The sequence below is a fragment of the Cnephaeus nilssonii genome, assembly GCF_951640355.1.
Source record: "Cnephaeus nilssonii genome assembly, chromosome: 3".
NCBI classification, from domain to species: domain Eukaryota; kingdom Metazoa; phylum Chordata; class Mammalia; order Chiroptera; family Vespertilionidae; genus Cnephaeus; species Cnephaeus nilssonii.
In genome coordinates this window covers 23,489,456-23,510,706 of record NC_137074.1, presented here as the reverse complement: position 1 = coordinate 23,510,706, position 21,251 = coordinate 23,489,456, and the positions used below count along the sequence as shown (strand labels likewise).

The window sequence follows — 21,251 nt, the reverse complement described above, 5'->3', positions numbered from 1 at the left end:
GAGACAAATCTGTCAGTTTTTTATAACCCTCACTAAAATCTGAACTCTCATGAGGATGTGGTGGGACAGCTCAAAAGACGTTTAACTATTTTAACTGTTACATGTGTATACACATTTAAAGCAATGTCCAGAAGTGACATTTCAACGTCATCACTGAATAAAACAGAAGTGCCTGTGGAACTCAGTATGTCCCGATTGGTGTGCTTCCTGCTATCTGCTTCCAATGGGCATGGCCGAAGGTTCGTTTATAGAGGGCTTGGAACATTTATGATTTTTGCCTCAGCCCTGATTCACAAGGTCCAGGTAAGGTTGATTACCATGGCACTGTCTCGTCCTAAGAAATATCCTCTGTGCAATCACAGGTTTTATGTGCTCATTCCCCGCCCCCTGCTGAACATATACGAATGTAAATACAAACTGTCAAAGATATTTGTCTGAGTATCATCTAAAGATTACTGTGTACCACACTCTGGGAAACACTTGTCTGGATGAAACACCAAGTAGGAAGGACTCAGCAGAGACAGGGACAATTGGGTTTCAGTTAGAGTGAGATGGGTCGGGGTGGGTTAAGGAGGATAGTTGGGAGGCAAGTGGAGGGTGACTCAGTCCTCTAGAGAAGGCCGTTGGGTAGAAAGGTGCTGCTTTAAGGAGATAGCAGCATTCATGTATCCATTCCTCTGTTCATTCAGTTACTCATTCATTCAAATACCTACTATGTGCCAGGCACTGGGTTGGGCTCTGGGGAGAAAGAATTGAAAGAGGTCAAAGAGCTCATGGTCTAGAAAGGGAACAAAGAATTATCATTGGTTACAGTTGGGTTTCAAAGGATTAGGATGGGTATAGTCTAAGAGTACAATGAAGAAAGGCACAGGATGGGGGCATTTAACTCAATGTGGACAGCGCAGGGAAGGCTGCCAAAGGAAGTGATGCTTGAATTGAGTCTGAGGTATAAACAAAAGTTGCTAATGTTCCCCAAATGCAGAATGATAGGTCATTCCAATCTTAGGAAACAGTATGGTCAAAAGTTTGGCTTGGCCAGTGTGCTCAGTGGTTGAGGGCCAACTTATGAACGAGGAGGTCATGATTCGATTCCGCATCAGGGCACATGCCCAGGTTGCAGGCTCATTCCCTGGGGGGTATGCAGGAGGCAGCTGATCAATGATTTTCTCTCATCATTGATGTTTCTAGCTCTCTCACCTTCTCCCTTCCTCTTTGAAATCAATGAAAAAATATGTATTTTTAAAAGTTTGGAGGTGTGAGAAGGCATGGTCTGTTACGCACAAATTAAGGAAGCTTGGTATAGATTACCTGAGGATGGTAGGAAAGTAAGAGCTGGATGTGAAGGATACTGAACTTGAAATTGATGGAGAGACCTGAAGGATTTTAAGCCAGAAATGGCTGGATTATATATATACTAGAAGCCCGGTGCACGAAATTCGTGCATGGCGGGGGATTGTCCCTCAGCCCAGCCTGTACCCTCTCCAATCTGGGACTCCTGGAGGGATGTCCGACTGCCGGTTTAAGCCCGATCCTGGTGGGATCAGGCCTAAACGGGCAGTTGGACATCCCTCTCACAATCCAGGACTGCTGGCTCCCAACTGCTTGCTTGCCTGCCTTCCTGATTGCCCCTAACCGCTTCTGCCTGCCAGCCTGATCACCCCCTAACCACTCTGCTGCCAGCCTGGTTGATGCTTAACTGCTCCCCTGCCAGCCTGTTTGCCCCCAACTTCCCTCCTCTGCCAGCCTGGTCACCCCTAACTGCCCTCTCCTGCAGGGTTGATCACCTCCAACTGCCCTCCCTTGCAGGCCTGGTCCCTCACAACTGCCCTCCCTTGCAGGCCGGGTGCCTCCCAACTGCCCTCTCCTGCTGGCCATCTTGTGGTGGCCATCTTGTGTCCACATGGGGGCAGGATCTTTGACCACATGGCAGCAGCTATATTGTGTGTTGCAGTGATGATCAATCAGTATATTACACTTTTATTAGATAGGATAGAGGCCTGGTGCAAGGGTGGGGGCCAGCTGGTTTGCCCTGAAGGGTGTCACAGATAAGGGTGGGGGTTCCCTTGGGGTGTGGGGCGGCCTGAGCGAGGGGCCTGTGGTGGTTTGCAGGCCGGCCACGTCCCCTGGCAACCCAAGGGGAGGCCCTGGTATCTGGAATTTATTTCCCTTCTACAATTGAAACTTTGTAGCCTGGAGCGGAGCCAAGCCTGGGGCTCCGGCAGCCATTTCTGTGGCAGTTAATTCACCTTCTACAATTGAAACTTTGTAGCCTTAAGCGGGTGAGCCCGGCCAGGGTGTGAGGAAAGCTTTGCTTCCCCTGTTGCCACCGGCAACCTTGGCCTGCTCTCTCAAGTTCCATTCTGCCGCCATTTGTTTGAATTTGTTTACCTTCTATAATTGAAACTTTGTAGCTTGAGTGGAGGCTTAGGCCTGCAACGGCTATGGAAAGCTTGGCTTGCTCTGTTACCTGGGAAACCTTGCTCTGTGTGGCTGTAGCCATCTTGGATTGGGGTTAATTTGCATACTCACCCTGATTGGCTGGTGGGCGTGGCTTGGCTGATGGGCGTGGCTTATGTAGCGGAGTGATGGTTAATTTGCATATTACCATTTTATTAGAGAGGATAATATATATGTTTTATGTGTTGATTGATATTGAGGAAAAGTAAATTTTGTAACAAAACATAATCTGAAGGTCTTAGCCACAGTTCTAGATAGTCAGCATATAGAGATCTGCCTCATTTTAAAAATGGTTTGAAGTCCAATCAGGGGATAGTGGTCTGCTGAGAAGGAGTGTAAGTGCAGGTGTTAGCATTGCATTTGTGAGGCACTGGGCCAGCCACACATCAGCTCAATGAAGTCTCCCAGGTGAGAAGAAGAGTTTGGGAGGAAAGGAAGAGGAGGAGCATGTGCTAAGCTTTGCAGTGAAAGCAGCAGAATGGCCGAACTACTAATTAATGACAATGACCAGGATGGCTGGGGGATGATGGAGGAATTCCCTTTCTCCAAAGTCCTAAGGCAATTCATAGGATCAACTTTATATCTACTTTAAAAAAAAATAATTTTCTATTATAGAAACAGTCACACATTTACATAATTGAATATTACCTTGAAACTCCATGCATCCATTATAAAACTCTGGCAAGGAGCAACCCATGGCAATCGTATTTCACCTATCACCTTACTACTCCTCCCACCACCACTAGATTATTTTGAAGAAAATCCTAGACATCATATCATTCTAAGACAATGGTCTTTATTTTCATCCCAAACCTGTGTCAGAATCATAGAATGTGATGAACCTTGTACCGTGGCTACTTAAAAAAACAACACTGAAAATGAACAAATATAGGAGCAAAGTTTACTCTCTAATAAAGAGAAATTAAAAATAAGACAGTATGAAATGATGATCAGTTATTTTGAGAAATGGGCAACATAGAATAATTTATAAACAACACTAATCTGGTAAACAAGGTTACTAACAAAATCCTATGACATGAATTAAACTAATGAGGTTAAATATATGATCAGGAAACAGAAACATTTAATTAAAAATGTGTAAACAAAAGCATCAAAGAAATAAGTATTAGACCGGAAAGAAAAACCTGAAAGCAGAAAGAAACCTGGGCTGATGATGAGATGGGGAAGCAAATTAAGTCTAAATCATAATACAGTCCAGCCCATTTAAAAGAGATCCCAATTAATTGCTTCACTCGGTAATTACTTACTGAGCACCTGCCCTGTGCAGGGTACTGTTCTGGTCTCTGGAATGTCATGTGCCTTCAGCAAACCACCTTCGCTGCGTGGAGAAGCAGCAGCAAGGACCTGGGGGCAAGTAGCTGCGTCTACCTGATTCTGCCTGAACTTCATCCAGGTTCTTTATTAAACACCTGGCTCCTTGAGAAATGGAGGCAACTGGAAGGGGTTCAAAGGAGTGGAACAGAAAATAATTAGAGGAAGAGATTGATTTTAACAGAAAGATCAAAGGAACCGAATACAGGGAGCTCGGCTAAGCAAGGTCTCAGGGAAAAAATGAGCTATTTGAGGCATGTAAAGAGTGAAGCAAATAAATATTGAGCTGGTGCACAGAGCATAATGGGGAGCCTTAGGACGGAGAGCAACACAGGGCATGGCAGGCGACAGTAGGCTGAGGTGCTCACCTGGCTCAGCTCTGCACAGCAGCCCTACTGGCCACATTCCGATGCCTCCCAGGCCCCTGAGCAGTGGCTGCCTTGGGTTAGAACCCCAGCGTCCAGGGAGGAGGCATTATTTTTAACTTTTCAACTTTGGACAAGAAGGTGTATGAAATCAGTCCTGCCCAGTCCTGCCCTGACAAGTAGGAGGGGTGGGGCGTGGAGGGGTGAAAATTATTTTCTCTCAAATATAAATCATAGATAAGTTCCAATGCTCTTCACTCACACAATTTCCCATTCAGCAAAAATTTTACCAGTGAAAGCAAAGAGATAAAGAGAGGGGGAAAGAGAGAGAGAGAGAGAGAGAGAGAGAGAGAGAGAGAGAGAGAGAGAGAGAGATATACTGGTCCTATGGTTTGTGTTTTAATTTTTCACTTAAGGTCTTATTGGCAGCTTTTTTAGTTCTTGATCAGTTTCTTTCAGAAGACCATGGGTCTTTATTTTTTTGAGGAAGTAAAATCTATCTTTTTATTTTAAAATCTATCAGACATACAAAGCAGGGTATAAAAACATATGTGAACAGCTTAAAGAATAATGATAAAATGAACACCAGCATCTCCTGACTTTCATTTTAAGTCAGATTATTCTGGTACCTTGGACTCCTTCTGCGTGTACCACCCTGATCACATTTCTCTCTCTGCCTTCCCAACATGATCCTAAAATTTAGCCTAACCCCTGGCCTTTCCTTATAGCTTTACTCTAAAGTATTGTCAAAAGCTACTCCATGGTACTGCTGCCCCAGGATGCCTTTTGTTTGGCCCAGAGGCCTGCAGGGAGGCTGAAACTGCCACCAACGTCTCACGCAAGCTCATGCCCGAACCACAACCTGCAGAAGCAAATGCGAGCTCCTGATATGACTTCCCCACTAGCCCTTGCGACAATCTCCCCCACCTCCCAGAGCCTTCCCCTTTGTGCCCAGCTCTTGATGGTTAGAATAAGGTTTTTCACTGTCATGACACCTATAGTCACATGATGCTTTCATGGAAGATCTCTTGCCCGGCTTCCAGGACGGCACTGACAAGGGCCAGAGGGGTTTTTTTTCATCAGTGGACAAAAAGGTAAAAACAACGGAGTTCATGACGTTGGCTACTCAAGTTGCAAACAGGGCTTGACCAGTGGATGGAAGAACCACGCACAGCACGCCACCGTGAGGAAGCTGGAGGTGTGTGTCACTGTTTGCCTTGCAGACCATATTTTGGAAGAAATGCTCATTCAATATCCCTCAGGGAGGCCACCGGTGATGCACACTTTTGGGGCGGTGTCTCTGGGCCTCAGCCCTGCGCTGGCTCCCCGGGGCAGCATCCTCTTAGCAGAGGGTCTGGTGCAAGGAAGAGGCACAGTCAACTCTGCTTCCCTTTTCCTTGTGGCCCTTCCTGAGCTGAAATCACTCATGCGTGGTCCTCCCTGATTAGGCCAAAGCTCATCAGACATTTGGCTGCTGCCCAAAAGTTTTGATGCTGTACCCTATCTCAGTCCCTCAAAGCCAAACTCCTGGAAGTGGGCCAGGCTTGGATTTGTCCTCCTCTGGGTCCCCCTCTGCTGTGAGCCCCGCTCCCTCCCTTCTGCCCAGCATCACACCAGCAAGGTTCTACCACTTTTGGTAACTTGGTGAGACAGGCTCGGGGCTCATCCCACGTGGCCTCCCCCAGGCTCCTTAGCAGGTCTCATTAGGAGGCCACGTGGTTATGAATTTTAAAGAAGTGAAAGGATCAAGGCTGAAGAAGACCATATGTGGTCAGTTTTAAACTTTCTGATTTGGGTTTTTGTTTTTGTGTTCTATTCCCTGGGAACAGCTTAAAGAGGCATGAAGTCATGGAGTAAGGGATCTGGAAATTTCTACTCAGCAATTTTATACTAGCTCTTTACAAATATAAGGCATTCCATAAAGGCTAGGTAAAGCTAGCATTTCTAAGATCCTGTGAAACTGGTGTGTCTCAGTGGAGACATATTGTAGTAGGAACTGTGATATCTGAAAATTATTGCTACAATATCTAAAATTCCTCTCTTTCTCTCTCTCTCTAATTCCTAGAAGTCCAGGATCTTATGGGCAGCATACACTGAGTGGCCAGATTATTAAGATCTCTGAATGCATAATAATCTGGCCACTCAGTGTATATCCTATATAATAAAAGGCTAATATGCAAATTGTCCCCTGGACCAGGAGTTCGACCAGCAGGCAGGCCGGCCAACCGCCCATGTCCCCTCCCCGTGACCAGGCTGGCCGGACCCCACCCATGCACGAATTCATGCACCGGGCCTCTAATATACTTATTTATACACTGAGTGGCCAGATTATTATGCGTTCAGAGATCATAATAATCTGGCCACTCAGTGTATGTGCCTTTTAGCAAAAGCTGGCTCTTGAGCTGCGAATTGCTTGGGTTCATTCCTCTCTCTTTTTCTATCTTCCCCGTACATTCATTCAACAACAAACATTTATGGAACATCTAATAAATGTCAGGTGTCATGCTAAGCACTGGAGAGTCAACGATAAAAACTGGCCTTGGCACCTCCTTTTCCGGGGAGCTTCGGAGCTGGTAGAGGGAGAGAGAGATGCAAAGAAAGAAACACAGCAGCGTTCTAGGGTGTGATGGGAGTGTTTTCGGGAGCCAATGAGGATGGCATGAAGGAAGGTATTAACTCAGAGCAGGAGAGAGAATAGGAGCTGGTTGAGGTGGATGGTTTGGTTTATGAGTGGCTTTAGCGGATGGGGGCAGCGAAGATCTTGAGCTGAATTATGAATTACAGCCTCAAAGCGTATCAGAGTCTGAAAGAACTTTAGATCAACTTTATTTCTGAAGCCCAAGAAATAGACCTTGTCCCAACCTGCATGGCTAGTTGGTAGGGCTCTTTCTTTCTAATGCATGCTTTTGGTTTCCTCCTTTGGCAGTGGGCCGAGAAGTGGCCGGGCTCTTGCAGGACCACACCTGGACCCAGAGATGAAGGCAGAGCTTCCTCTTCCTTGGTTTTTACAGTTAAGGAGCGTTGGGGGAGCATTTGCTTTTTTTCATTCCTGGGAGTTCAGTTTATGTAGATTGAGTGACCGGTTTTAAAATTTTAATTTGATTTTCTTGGGATGGTCCCATCAATTTTCTGTTTCTCTTCATCAGTTTCATGCAGAAATTGGAAGGCAGGGTGTGGGTCGGGATGTGACTCCATCAGCTCTAGCTGAAGGTGTGGCCTGCTGTTCTGCCTCACCCATATCCCGTCCCCAGGATTCCACTGGTGTCTGACCCGCTCTGCTCTCAGTATACAAGATCAAGGTGGGAAGACCCACTGCCTGAATTCCACACTCAGAGGAACCATCCACCAGCACGGGGATGGCCTGAAGCCAGCTGCCTTCTCTCTCTTCTTCCCCTGCTCCCTCCTCCCCCTTCAGCTTAGTCTGGGGCCCAGGATGCTCCTTCCCACACGTCTGTGGGAAGTGGCTCCTTCTGCAGGTGAACTCTGAGGGGCGCCTGCGGCCACCTGCCATGGAGATACGGTAAGAAGTGATGGTTATAAAGAGAGAGAAGACATCAGTGTGAGGATTCTCTAACATCTGGGGAACTGAATTGCTTTGGTGGGGGAGGAGCTGATGCACCTGAAAACGATTTGCAAGGCTTTAATGCTCAAGTAAAATTAGTCCTGAAATGCCTGCAATCTCTTCAAGAGATTCCGATGTTCGCTTAATGCTCCTCTCTCAGCAGAATAAATGTGGACTTGGTCCCTGTTAGTCATGTGACGAGGCCCTGGTTTTGTAAAATGAAACATGTAGGCTAATTCCTATTGACCCTTCAGAGGGAGAAATCACATATTATTATGCAGGAAGCACAGGTAATTTTATCTCTTTTTACAAGCCCAAATCAAATAGATTACCTTCCTGAGCTATGAACAACTTGAAATGCACACAGATCCGCAAGGTTAAAGAGCAAGAGGCTAAGGGCTTGCATTCGAAAGAGCAAAGTCTTCTGTAATTTGCTGCTGGAAAGATTCTCTCTAAAGAATACAGAGGAAACCAATGGATTCTGAAACTGAAAAATCTCCTGATGAAAAAAAGATAACATAGGGGTGTCATGGGAATAAGAATTTTATGTTTATCTAGCAGTCTTCTTTTGGAAGGTAGAAATACTTCTTAAAACCTTCACCATCACTCCCCCTGCCCAGGCCACCATCATCTCTACTCCGGACTACCGACACAGCTGCCTGCTGAATTTCCCTGCTTTCACCCTGTTCCTTTACAATTCCTTCTCCACTCAGCAGCCGGTCATCTCTTAAAGCCTCCAACTCTCCAACAGCTGCCCACTTCCAGGATGAAATTCCAACTTCTTACCCTGGCCCTGGAGGCTCTCAGGACTCCTCAAGAGACACTGCATGGTGTCCAATCACCACCTGCACATCTTCAAATACCCTCTAGGCAGGTTGCATCACCCCCAGCTGAAAACTCCTACTAGCCTACTTGATTTGGCCCCTGCCCACCTTCAACCTCAGGACCTTTGCACGGGCTGTTTTCTCTGCCTGAACGTCTGAAATCCCAGACTATTTCTGTTTGGCTCTTTTCCACATGCAAGTCTGACCTTAAATGTAGCCTCCTCAGAAAGAAGGCCTTCCCTGACCACCCCATCTAAAATAGCAACACACACACACACACACACACACACACACACACACACACACACACAGAGTCACTCTCTCTATGTACATTTATCTTTATTTGTTCACTTATTTATTGTCTGCCTTTCCTCCCTAGAATGTAAGTTCCATGAGAGAAGTCTGTTTTGCTTGCTGCGATAGCTCCAATGACTGGGGATACATTTTAAAAATATTTGCTGATTAAATAATAGATGCCATAAAGTTATATGTCATTTGATCTCATATATAACAAATGTTTGGAAGAAGGAGAAAAGCATTATCCAACTCACTTTTCAGATAAAGTACGAAGACACTAAAAGTAACAAATCCCACCCTGAGTGTTAAAGACGGAGGGAGGAAGAAAACTGGAGATGCCATTACCTCCTGATTAAGTCACAGTGGTTATTTCAGTACACGGCGACCCATTAGATAGGTTACACGGAAAGACACATGACATGCAAAGTCTAATTAATATAATTTTCTTGTCCCACCATTTTAAGGCTAAATGTCCTTGGTGTTTACTACTATTTATATACCAATTGCATTTTATTTTTACTTCACAGATTATGATACTTTCTCAAATCTACGCTCAAAAACTTAGGTTCACCCGTCACAGAAGGGAGAGGAAAAGTAAACACATCTTATTGTTCCTTATGGAACACATTTGAATACCCATTTCTCATCTGATGCTAGTAGTGAACGAAACTTGATCCACGAGCTGGGCATAGTGTGGGGCCAGCAAATACATAGCACCCATGCCGCCACTCTGCACTCCCACACATTCAGCGGGTACAGCCACCGATTCCAGACCTCCCTCAAGCTGAGCACCCATTCCACCGGGGACTCCTCCACCCGCAGCTCCAGGCAGCTGCTACCAGTACCTCAGAGTTAAACATCTGTTTGCCGGCCCTGGAAGAGTGGAAAGAGCAAATCTTTCCAGATCATTCTGAGCTGGAATCCCATATCTGCCCCTCGTCACTTGTGAGATCTTAGCTACTCACCCTCTTTCTGTTAGCTTCATGACACTAAGCTTGCAGGGTTGATGGGGGAACGTTACAAATACTGTATGTAAAGTGTTTAGCACATTGCTTGTTACAATTAGAATTCAGTGAACGTTGAACATATAACTGTGGTGAGAAGAAGGCTCTATTTCACCCCTAAGAATGGAAGCGGTGTTATCTGGGATGGCGGGACGAGGTGAGTGAGATTGAGTGTTGAACTAGAGGAGTGATTCCCAAAGTGTGGTCCCCAGACCACCTGTGAACTTGTTACAAATGGCAAATATTCAGGCCCCAGCCCAGACCTACAGATCAGAAACTCTGGGGATGGGTCCCAGCATTGTATTAATAAATGGTCCAGGTAATTCTGATGCAAGCTCTCTCTAGTTTGGGAATTACTGCAATAGAGAGGGGATGGGGGGAGGGAACTGGATGTGATGAAGTCAGAGGAGAAGAATGTCTGCTCACCTGGGGACTAACCAGAGAGGAAAGAAACAAGGAGTGCCACTCAGCACGCCCACCCCAGTGGCCACTTCCCACAGGCAGTATAGCAATTTGTCACAACATGAAGGACAGACCCAGAGCACACTAAGAGGAAGTGGGTTTGTATTACAAAGTTGGCTGAAGGGATGACTTCCCAAATGCAGCCCCAGTGCAGGAAGACAATAGACTGAACTTGAACGGCTCTTTCCCTGAGCAGAGAGAGGTAGATGGCCACTGTTCCTGACTGTTTCAAATGCCACTTTGACTGAAGGCAAGAGACTGGTCTAGACATTTCCTCAAGCTTCCTCAGCTTGGCGATTTCACGAATGAATCACACGGGACAAGTTCCAGGTGAAAAGCGGGGGCAGGGCATCAAGACGCAACCCCACCAGGACGTATCTACTCCGTCGGTTCAATCTAGATTACTTGCTTCCTCCACCCCAAGTCTTTCTGCCGGTGAACAGGACACAGAGGTACTTCCCATGTGGTCAATGGTCAAAAATATTTTGAATGAACATAATCATTCCAAAGCCCCGTGTGACCCAGCAGATGTTAACCCTGTTTCCGAAGTTAACCCCTGCATTGAGATCTATGATAGACTCAGCACCTACTTCTCTTTGGTTCCACCTAAAGAGAAACTTAAATTTTCATTAAAAATGTAAGTTACACATCCTTAGACACATATTCATACTTGCAGAATGTTCTAAAGGGTGTAGAGAAGACCCAAGGTTAGTATCTTCTTATTAAAGTACAAGGATCCAACAAAATTATTGAGCACCGACCCCGCCAGCATTCCCGCCTTTCCCCCACTATGTGCACAGCTTTGATTATCATTCCCAGACCCTGGAACTGAGGCTCAGATGCATGAACTAGCCCAGAGTCCACAGCCACTGTTAAGTGGCCAAATGTGAACTAAAAAATATTTTTTTTATTGAATTTATTGGGGTGACATTGGCTAATAAAATTGCACAGGTTTCAAGTATACAATTCTATGATACATCATCTGTATATTGTATTTTGTGCTCACCACCCAAAGGCAAGCCAAGTGTAGGTTCTAAACACCAGTCTCCAGACAGGTGGGGTAATCCGTGACTGGAAGATTGGCTAGGGGGGTGGCTTGCCCTTCCTTTCGTTAAAAACGACAGCTCTCAACCCTCAGCTGGTGTATGTGCTTTGATTTGTACTTCCGATGAAATGTTTCGGCTGCTGAAATTTATCACCAACTTTGTAAGCTGGTGGAGAGGATGTGTTCAGTTTACAAGCAGGTCATACACAGCCGCGTGGCAAGTATGGCAAACCTGCTCTTAGGACGACCTTAAGTAAACAATGAAAACTGAACGTAACCCTAGTCATGTGCTTAAACACAGCTGTGTCAGGAGACTTTACAGAAAAGTAGCGATTGCATATTATTGAGACACTTGCAAGAGGTGCCTTATAATAACAAAGTGCCATTTTTTTAAGTTCATTTTTGGGTAGACCATGTCTATTAAAATTCTAAGATGGTTGACTATTGTTCTTCAGGCGAGCGGAGTATTTTTATAACAAAGGAAAACGGCCACCTGTTCTTCATGTCTCTGAACACAAAATAAGTGGAAGTGGGTTTGGTTTAAGAAGAACTTCCAAACAATGAGCCCGGTTCATAATTAGGAGTGGGGTTTCCTAGGGTGATGGGCATCCCTTTTCTTGCTTTTTTTAGATTTTAGATTTATTTAGGGCTCTTTGCACATGCTTATAGAATACTTCGTTTACTCTAACGGATGACAGGACAGCTCCCCCTCAGTGGGATCCTGGCTTAAACATATTTGCTTTACTTATTTAGCAGGAGGATAACATTAAACATGGAAGCTTTTCACTTGTGGCACTGAACGATGATCTACGCTTTAAAGCACAATTTAAAAAAATATTGATTTCAGAGAGGAAAGGAGAAGGAGAGAGAGATAGAAACATTAATGATAAGAGAGAACCATTGATTGACTGCCTCCTGCACACCCCCTACTGGGGATAAAACCCGCAATCTGGGCATGTGCCCGACCAGGAATAGAACCCAGGACCCTTCAGTCCACAGGCTAACGCTCTAGCCACTGAGCCAAATTGGCTAGGGTGGATGGGCATCCTTTTTTGAAGGAGGGTGACAAGAGGGGTGAACTGTGGTTCTAAATTTGTGCTACTGCAGAGCTAGCTAGTCTTGTTCTCAAAACTCATCTCCTCCCCCCCCCTCCCCGCCCCAGGAATGGCCTAGTCTCCTAAGTCACAGAGAAAGAAAGAAATGAAAAATAACATTTATGGAGGCTATACTGGGCTGCAGGTTCCTTTAATTCTAATGACAGTGTTAAGTATTGTCTTTCGTTATAGATAAGGAAACTGAGGGCCAGACTGGCCATGTCACTTGCCTAAGGGTATGAAATAAATGAAGAGACTGCAAATGTAACCCCATCTTCTCAGTTACAGGTTGAAAAAAAAATGCCCCCCTGCCCCCAAAAGGAACCGTCCCTCCCAAGAAGGCACAATTTTAATGGTGAGGGAACTGAGGCACAGATGAAATAAACAGCTTGCACGAAGTTGTATAGCCAAATGCGACTGAGGGCCAGGTCAGTGTGAGAAATGTTCACGCGGCTACCTCTTTTTTTCTTTTTAAATTCCTTGATTTAGCTTATAAAAGATCACAGTATGTTACTTTTCGAGATTTTCCAGCTTCGGGGATGGGATTTTGTGTTTCTTGGCAGCATTCCTATTTGAAGGCAGTATATTTGACACTGCTTTCTGGATTTAGCTTGATAGAAAACGAAGCAACGTTATACCCACGCACTGTACCGTCTTCCGGGCTGTGAACGCGTAAGTTAACTTTCTTGCTCAGGACACCAGCGTCGCTGAGTGGGGACGGCCCACGTGGAGTCCTTTGTGATTTTTGGAGTCAAGAACAGACCTTTCGGTTCAGCGAGCAACACCCAGCACTTGGGCCACCCGTCAGAAGTGAGGAGAGAGGGGCCCTGGCCCTAACAAACCCCTGTTCACAAAACAAAACCCTTGTTCATGAGCATCCAGTCGTTAGAAAACGAGTGGGTAGAGCACTCGTTAGTTAATAATAAAAAGAATTCGTCAGTGACTACTCAGAAGAATGACTATTTTAAAGGCATGGAGTATGTACGGAATTTTAATCCCGCCTCTGTGTTCATCCCCCCACACTGCAACTGGAGAGAAACCACTGGCTCCTGTGGGGTGAATGGCCCAGACTCACCCAGGAGGAAGGAAGACGACCCCAAGCCCTATAATTTGGCATCTCTCTGTCTGAATTCCCGGGCAGATTTCTCTTTCGCTGTAGCGGATGAATGGGTTCCGTTAAAGGGCCTTGGATGAGTTGTGACAAGACCAGTAAATGTTTCTCCTCCTAGCTCTGCCCACCTCTTGTTATCCATCCTACCAATAAAATCCTAACCCTAACTGTATTCATCTCGGCCTGTCATAGACATGCACTTCTGCTAGCACGTCTTTAACTGTTAACAAGTTCTATCAGTTAATTCCAAATGAATATCTGTGGAGGCTCCAGGCCATGGGAGAAAAGAAATCAGGAAACTGAATTCGTAAGTGACAGAGCAATAATCAGCTTAAATGAGATTTCTTCCAGCCCTTTCTTGTTAATGACACCGAATTTCCTCCAGCTTAGAGAGCTCTCTTCCCTGCAGGTGGTCCTGTGGGGATACCAGAGATGCAGTTCTACCACAACCAGCCTCATTCATTTATTTAGTCTCCTACCGCAATACTCCACACAGGCACCCCACCCCCACCATCCTGTGCAAACCAGCCAGGCTGCATGGAGGGTTAAGGCTGCAGCCTTCCATGCCAGTAGCCGCCGCAAACATTCACGCTTACTTTCTCGGCTGCAGTCAGCCCCGTAGCGCCAGCTCCTGCAAAGCCTTCAGCACTTTGCAGGCACATTATTTCCTCCCGGCTCTGGCTCTGTTTGGTTTAAACTTGCATTTGACCAGGTTCTATAGCTCAGGAGTCCAAACTAACCCCTGCTGGGTCTTACCTGGAATCTGCTCCCGGCCCCCTGCGGAGTCCGTCTGCCCTGCCCTGTCCTGGAATGCCCCAGGGCCTCTGCAACCTTGCTGCCTTCTCCCCACTGGACGTTAGAAGCATCTTCACCGGCTGCTGCGTTACCGCACATTTCCCTAGTAACCTTGTTTTTTCCTTCAACTCAAACTTCTCCAAACAACACCGACTCTCCTGACCCTGACCTTCTCTAGCCCTCTATAACAGCATCGCCAACAAGACCAGAGGGATTGGAGAGGACAGATTGCGGGGAGAGGTTTGGGAACTCACCTGCACAGCTGCAAGGATCAGACATAGGATGGGGCTGCCCACAAACTTCCCAGGGACCTTCTGCAGCCAAGTCTCTTGGCCTTAAAGCGACAGGGCGCTTTTCACCATATAAGGAAGGCAGTTTCACTTGCCTGCTTTGAAACCTGTTTGGGCAAACCAGCTCCTTCTCTTGATATTGCTGAGGCTTAAGCCTTCTGGGGGAATCTGGAGGCTGTCAGTTCCAGAGGATCTGTACGTAGCAGACAGTTTAGTAACTGCTGGATAAGGCACAAGAATGGTGTGTTTTCAAAGGCCAGAAAACCCTTACCAGGGGGCTTGTCCCTCCAGAAAAGGTTTAGGGTGACTGGGAAGCCTTCCCCAATTCCATGAAAGGGCTTCTGTTTCTATTTCAGGTTTGGCTTCCTGAAAACCAGTCATCCTGCTCTTCTCCTAGAGGAAAAGGCAGTTGGACCGCCTCCCCCCTGACATCGAGACAAAGGAGAGAAGATTGGAGAGGGGTGAAGCTTGTGGTGTGAGATCCGGGTTTTTAAGACATATCAGCAGCGCACCTTGAAAGCCAGTGACAGGGAGATGACTGTTATTGCAGCAGGCAGAGGCCCTTCCTGAGCAGATAAGCAGACACAGTTCTCCACCAAGGCCACTTCCACTCCTGAGCGCCCCTTATGGGCTCCCTCCCTGGGCGGAAGCCACAGCTGAAGTTGGAAGACGGCTATTATCTTCCAAGAGGCAGGGACGAGAGTGTGTTTTAGCAAGAGCAACCGTTTTCTGCTAATGACATTCAAATGCAAGTCTGGTCTGTCGGTTTGGGGTGGATTAGAAGCAATTATAAAACGTTAGATTCTAAGAACAAAGTCAAGCTTAATTTAGTTATCACTTGGGCGGTCACACTTTTTTTTTTCTTTATTGCCAACTGGATATTGTGTCTTTATTACCTAGCTCAGTGGTCGGCAAACTCATTAGTCAACAGAGCCAAATATCAACAGTACAACGATTGAAATTTCTTTTGAGAGCCCAAAACCGACTTCTGCGCATGGGCCATGAAGTTTCAATCGCACTGTACGTGCACGCCCGCACGTGGCATTTTGTGGAAGAACCACACTCAAGGGGCCAAAGAGCCGCATGTGGCTCGCGAGCCGCAGTTCACCGACCACTGACCTAGCTAATATGCCTAATACTAGGTATCTGAACCATCGATTTGGGATCTAATTGGCACCTCATTATATAGTCTCATACTACTTTCACGCATAGATTTTGAGTCTTTAAGGACAAAGATCACTTCATATTTTTCCACAATCTGATTAACACCTAGCATGGTACAAGCATATAGTGGGCGGGAAATACTTGTTGGAATAAATCAATTGAATAGAACCCAGGTTTTTTTGTATGATGTCTACATAATTTACATAATTTTATGAATAAAATGGGGTTTTCCTAAATTATTTTTGTTATTAAATAAATTCACGATTTCTTTAAAAGGTAGTCATTGTGATAAACTCTTTGACCCAGCAATCTGATTCCTAAGATTTTAATCTTAGGAAATAATTAAGCAGAAGCAAAATCTATATATATAAAAGCCTAAGCAACCATTATGACGAGTCAACCAGAATGACCGGAACGACTGGTCACTATAATGCTCACTGACCACCAGCTCAACACAGGAGCTGCCCCCTGGTGGTCAGTGAGCTCTCACAGCGGGAGCAGCTCACAGCTGGCAAGCGCAGCTGCAGCAGTGGGAGCCTCTCCTGACTCCTCAGCAGCTCTACCAGCGGGTGCGGCAGGCAGCAGCGTCAGGCGCAGTGAGGCTGGGATGAGCGGGAGCGGCGGGGTGCCAGGCCCTGCTTGGGCTCCTCCCCAGCCGCCTGCCGCTTTGGCACTGCTACATCCCCAAGGAGTCGCGGATTGTGAGAGGGCACAGGCCAGGCTGAGGGACCCCACCTGTGCACGAATCTGTGCAACAGGCCTCTAGTATTCTATATAAGAATATGTGCATTGCACTGCTATCTATCATAGCAAAAACAGCAAATGGCTCAAAGGTTCCAAAGGCTTTATACATTCATTATTAATAGCTAACATTTATTGATTGCTCACTATGTACCAGGCACTGTTTTAAGAACTTTACACAACTTAACTCATTTAATTATGACAAACTAGTGTAGACCAGAAAACTAAGGCACAGAGGTTAAGAAACTTGCATTTGATTTGAAATATTTTGCACCAGCACTTACAGTCTTAGAGCATCATTCTTTTGTCTCTTCAGGACTTACTGAGCATTATAATAGGAGGCAGACAGATTAACAAAGTTAAAAAAAATGGCCTTCATGCAGCCACCCTTTCTAATAAAGAGGGAATATGCTAATTGACCATCACACCCTCACAAAATGACGACACCCACAACCAATAAAGAGGAAATATACTAATTGACCACCACGCCCACACAAGATGGCAGTGCCCAGTCCCCTCAGCCCTGCCTCAACCAGCCTCAGTCCCCCAGTCCCCTCAGCTCTGCCTCACCCAGTCCCTGCAGCATCCAGCCTCATCCAGCTGGAGTCCCCCAGTCCCCTCAGCCCCACAGGGGAAGGCAATTGGGGGTGATCAGGCTGGCAGGGGAGGGCAGTTGGGGGCAATCGGGCTGGCAGGGGAGGGCAGTTGGGGACGATCATGCCGGCAGGGGAGCAGTTAGGCATCAATCAGGCTGGGAGGGGAGTGGTTAGGGGGCTATCAGGCTGGCAGGCAGAGTGGTTAGGGGCAATCAGGCAGGCAAGCAGGCGAGTGGTTAGGAGCCAGCAGTCCTGGATTGTGAGAGGGATCCCAGATTGGAGAGGGTGCATGATGGACTAAGGGACACCACCCCCCGCCCTGTGCACAAATTTCGTGCACCAGGCCTCTAGTTAAAAATAATAATCATTAAAATATGTACAAACACAGAATAGTAAGGTAACAGGAAAAGAGAAAGACCAAATGTGAGATGCATTGACTCCATAAAAGAATCTGTAGGCTTGAGTCTATGGGAGTTGAGCAGGGCTATTGAGGACACTGTGGACATAGGTCATTCCTGGGGCCACCAATGGCACATCAGACATACACAGACATGAAAACATGCTTTATGATATAAATAAAGCTAACTGAGAAAAGTAGAATATAAAATATATATGACTGCAACTAGCTAACGATAAGAAATGAAAGGCAACATGCAAAACTGAAAATAGTTGTATAATAGTGTTGCACTATGATATGATTTCTCTAATATTATCTTAAACACTAGAGGCCTGATGCACACAGATTCGTGCAAGAATGGGCCTTCCTTCCCCTGGCTGCCGGCACCGCCTTTGCTCTGGCTGGAGCCGCCTTTCCCCCTTCCCATGCTGCCCAGAGGCCTGGAGTGGCTGGGGTGGTGCAGAACGCCTGCATCATCACCATGGCGACAATGCAAGCGTCCCGCCCCATCCCTGGCCGCTCGGCACCTGCACATGCAAATTAACCCACCATCTTTGTTGGGTTAATTTGCATACTTACTCCTGATTAGCTGCTGGGTGTCGCGAAGGTATGGTCAATTAGCATCTTACTCTTTTATTAGTGTAGATTATTTACTGTTTTTATTTAGAAATTAATAGAAAATTGATCCTTGATACAAAAACTTCAATCTTAACATTCTTATTGCTCTTAGCTTTTCGGTCCTGCTCGAAGCCTCTAAACAATGCTATGGGCCGGGTTAATGAGTGCCACAAGATTCCTTCAATGGTGCCATTATCCCAGGGAGGCTCTCTGCCAGCCGAGTGACTCATTAGTGGGGTGTGTGGCCCGGATGCACCACACCTTGCACACCTGCACAGTCATTACCTCACCCTTGAAATAACTGTACACCAAAGTGATATCTTACAATGTCCACTTTTCACATGATATATTGTGATTTGTGGACTTGGTGAAGATAAAGCATATGTGGTAGTGAATTTCAGAAAAGATGTTTCACCAAAATTTTTTCTTGTGTGGAAAGGCTTCTAGCAAGGGATTCTAATCTGAAAGTGTTTATCAGTAAATAAACAGGTATAACTCAGAAGATGAGCTTCTTCTATGAATAAAGGGAAAAATTAAAAATTAAAAAGTTATAAGTAATGCCTGAAGCTGTTGAGGATTATTAAATTAATGCATTTATACCTTATAAGGTATTGCAAAATCAAAGAAGTTAAGCTATAAAAAGCAAACTGAAAGCTTGCAACAGGAGGCATTAATATTTTTATAGCCTTTGACCTAATAATCACATTTTTTTTCTCTAAAGTTATTTCAGAGATTCTTTTTGTCCCCCATGGGAGAAGGGAGAGGAAAGGGAGAGGAGATCATGTGATTCCAAATGAATGAGTAAATAAAATGAAATTTTAACAAACTTAATAAAATGTTTAAAGGAAAGTAACAGCTTTTTTTTTGCCTGCTAAAATGTTAATGGTGTGAATTAAAATGTAAAAGATATAGATTGATCTAATTTATTTAGTATTTTTAAACTAAATACATATATGTAATAATATATTATTCAGGTTGGAAAACAAAACAGTGTATAAAAAAAACCAACCAAACAAAATAAGCTAAACATCATGTTTACTGCAGTGACTATTAATTCTCTTGTGGTCACAAATCCTTTGCACGTAATGGTGAGAGGCATCAGTAAAGATATATCATTTTATATTCATTTTTAAGGTTAAATTTATTCTTAGACAGGTCATAATTTCCCTTTTTTGCACATTAACATTTATTTTATAGGGCTTATAAACTGTGTTGTTTTTTTTTTAAATACATAGCTGCCAATTGTTAAAAGTATAATAAGTAAAAAGGGAAAGTTCTCCCCGGAGGTACCTGGAGGTAGCGGTTAGGGGTTATGGTGGGGCCATGGGGACCCATCACTCCCATCATTTCTCCCTTATGCAAAATTCCCCAGGAGCCCAGACACACAAGCTGCAGGATGGGAAATAGAATAATGATGCTTGTGGCTGCGGAGAGCTCTGCGCCCCAATGTGGAGTTTGCTACAGGCCAGGTTGGAGCCAGGACTGCATCAGTGACCAGCTCACTGGCCCCAGCAGGCACCTCTGACCCTCTCCAGAGCCACTGGAAGGAGATGGGGAGAGGCAGGCTCGGCTCAGAGCTAATGAATAAAACAATGTCTTAGGCATCTACTATTTACATTTTGATGTTTCTTTCCATACATTTGTATGCTTACACAAAAAAACTACATATTCACTTAAAATGTTATAATGAACATCTTTTCATGTTATATAAGGATGTACTGCACTTCCTTGAACTGTGGACTATTTAGTTGCACAAAATGTATTAACCATCTTCCCGCCGATGGTTATTTGTTTCCAATTTTTGGTTATTCTGAATATTTATTCACATTCTGAATAGTAGGTACTGCACACAGGAAGATAATTTTCAGTTCCCTCTCCATGCCATGCCTCTCTCTCCTTGTACATGCCTACTTGTGCTCATGGCAAGGATTTCTCCAAGATACGGGGAGAAGTTGACTAGCTGCGTGGATGGGAATGCTTGGTTACATGTTAACGGATACTGTTAAATTGAACAAGTACTCTTTTTTAGGTCTATGCATTTTATTCATTTTTATTGTTTAAACAATTATTTTTTTTTCTCGAAGAGCTAAAACATATACAATAACATCAAATGGCATAAAAAGGATATATGGTAAAAAGGTATGTCTTTCTTACCCTATTTCCTATTCCTATTCCTCGTCTTCAATGGCAAGGTTTCTTGGGTGCTCTTCGAAGTGTGTGTGTGTGTGTGTTTACACATATATGTGTGTATTTACACAAATGACATCATAATATGTCTATATATCTGTGTGTACATCCATATGTCTGTGTTATATCTATACACACACAGATATATACTAGTATATATCATTTGTATATATATATGTATGTATATATTTCTGCACCTTGGTCTTTTTATTTAACAATTTATCTTGGAGATTTTTCCACATCCAGGCCTGCAAATCTCCCCATTAAAAAAAAAAGCCTGATATCTAGAGGTATCCTGTGGGAACACACCTTAATTTAACCAGTCTCCTATTGACTACATTCAGATTGCTTCTAGGCTACTGCAACCATAATAAATGTGTAATGAATATCTTTATCTTACACATGTGATCTCAACAAGAACCAAACAAATCTTGTTGTCACTTTTATTGCCATTACATTCAGTCAATAATTTAATTTCAAGAGAGTTGGCATCTTTATACTATTTAACTTTTAATATAAACATAGGGAATGACATTTTATTCTTTCACTATTCAGTCATATACATCCTGTGTGTTCATTATTTTTAATTGTAAGGCATTTTACTATTCTGAGAACTCTTCTAAATGGAATTTTCTTATATTTTCTAACTTGTTCTTATATAGAAAAGCTATTGTTTATTGCATGTTATAACCAGTTTTCCTACTGGATTATCCTGTCATTTCCAATAGTTTTCATGTGGCTCTCTTTTAGCTATGTAACTATATCATATGAAATAGTTATCCTTTTGGTTCATCTTTTTAAATTGTTTATACTTTAAAAAATCCAATTGGGTAGCACTTAAACAATATTAGTTAAATATGTTAACAACATTGTCTTTTCCTCACTTTAATGAAAAACCTTTTTGTATTTC

At 44.5% G+C, this 21,251-nt stretch overlaps 1 protein-coding gene across 2 annotated transcripts in view; it reads right to left on the bottom strand.

The window, feature by feature from the left end:
- Positions 1–14,718, bottom strand: part of SCHIP1 (schwannomin interacting protein 1) — a 144,902-nt gene extending 130,184 nt beyond the window's left edge. The window contains exon 1 of one of the 2 annotated variants that reach the window (XM_079766529.1): positions 14,603–14,718. Coding sequence is in view for 1 of the 2 variants with exons in the window: in XM_079766528.1 (XP_079622654.1) it covers positions 14,310–14,447 (138 nt within the window). In the remaining variant the exon portion in view is untranslated. Of the gene's footprint in view, positions 1–14,309; positions 14,449–14,602 lie in introns of those variants that run through there. The other variant, XM_079766528.1, reaches the window with a different exon arrangement.
- Positions 14,719–21,251: the final 6,533 nt, after the last annotated feature.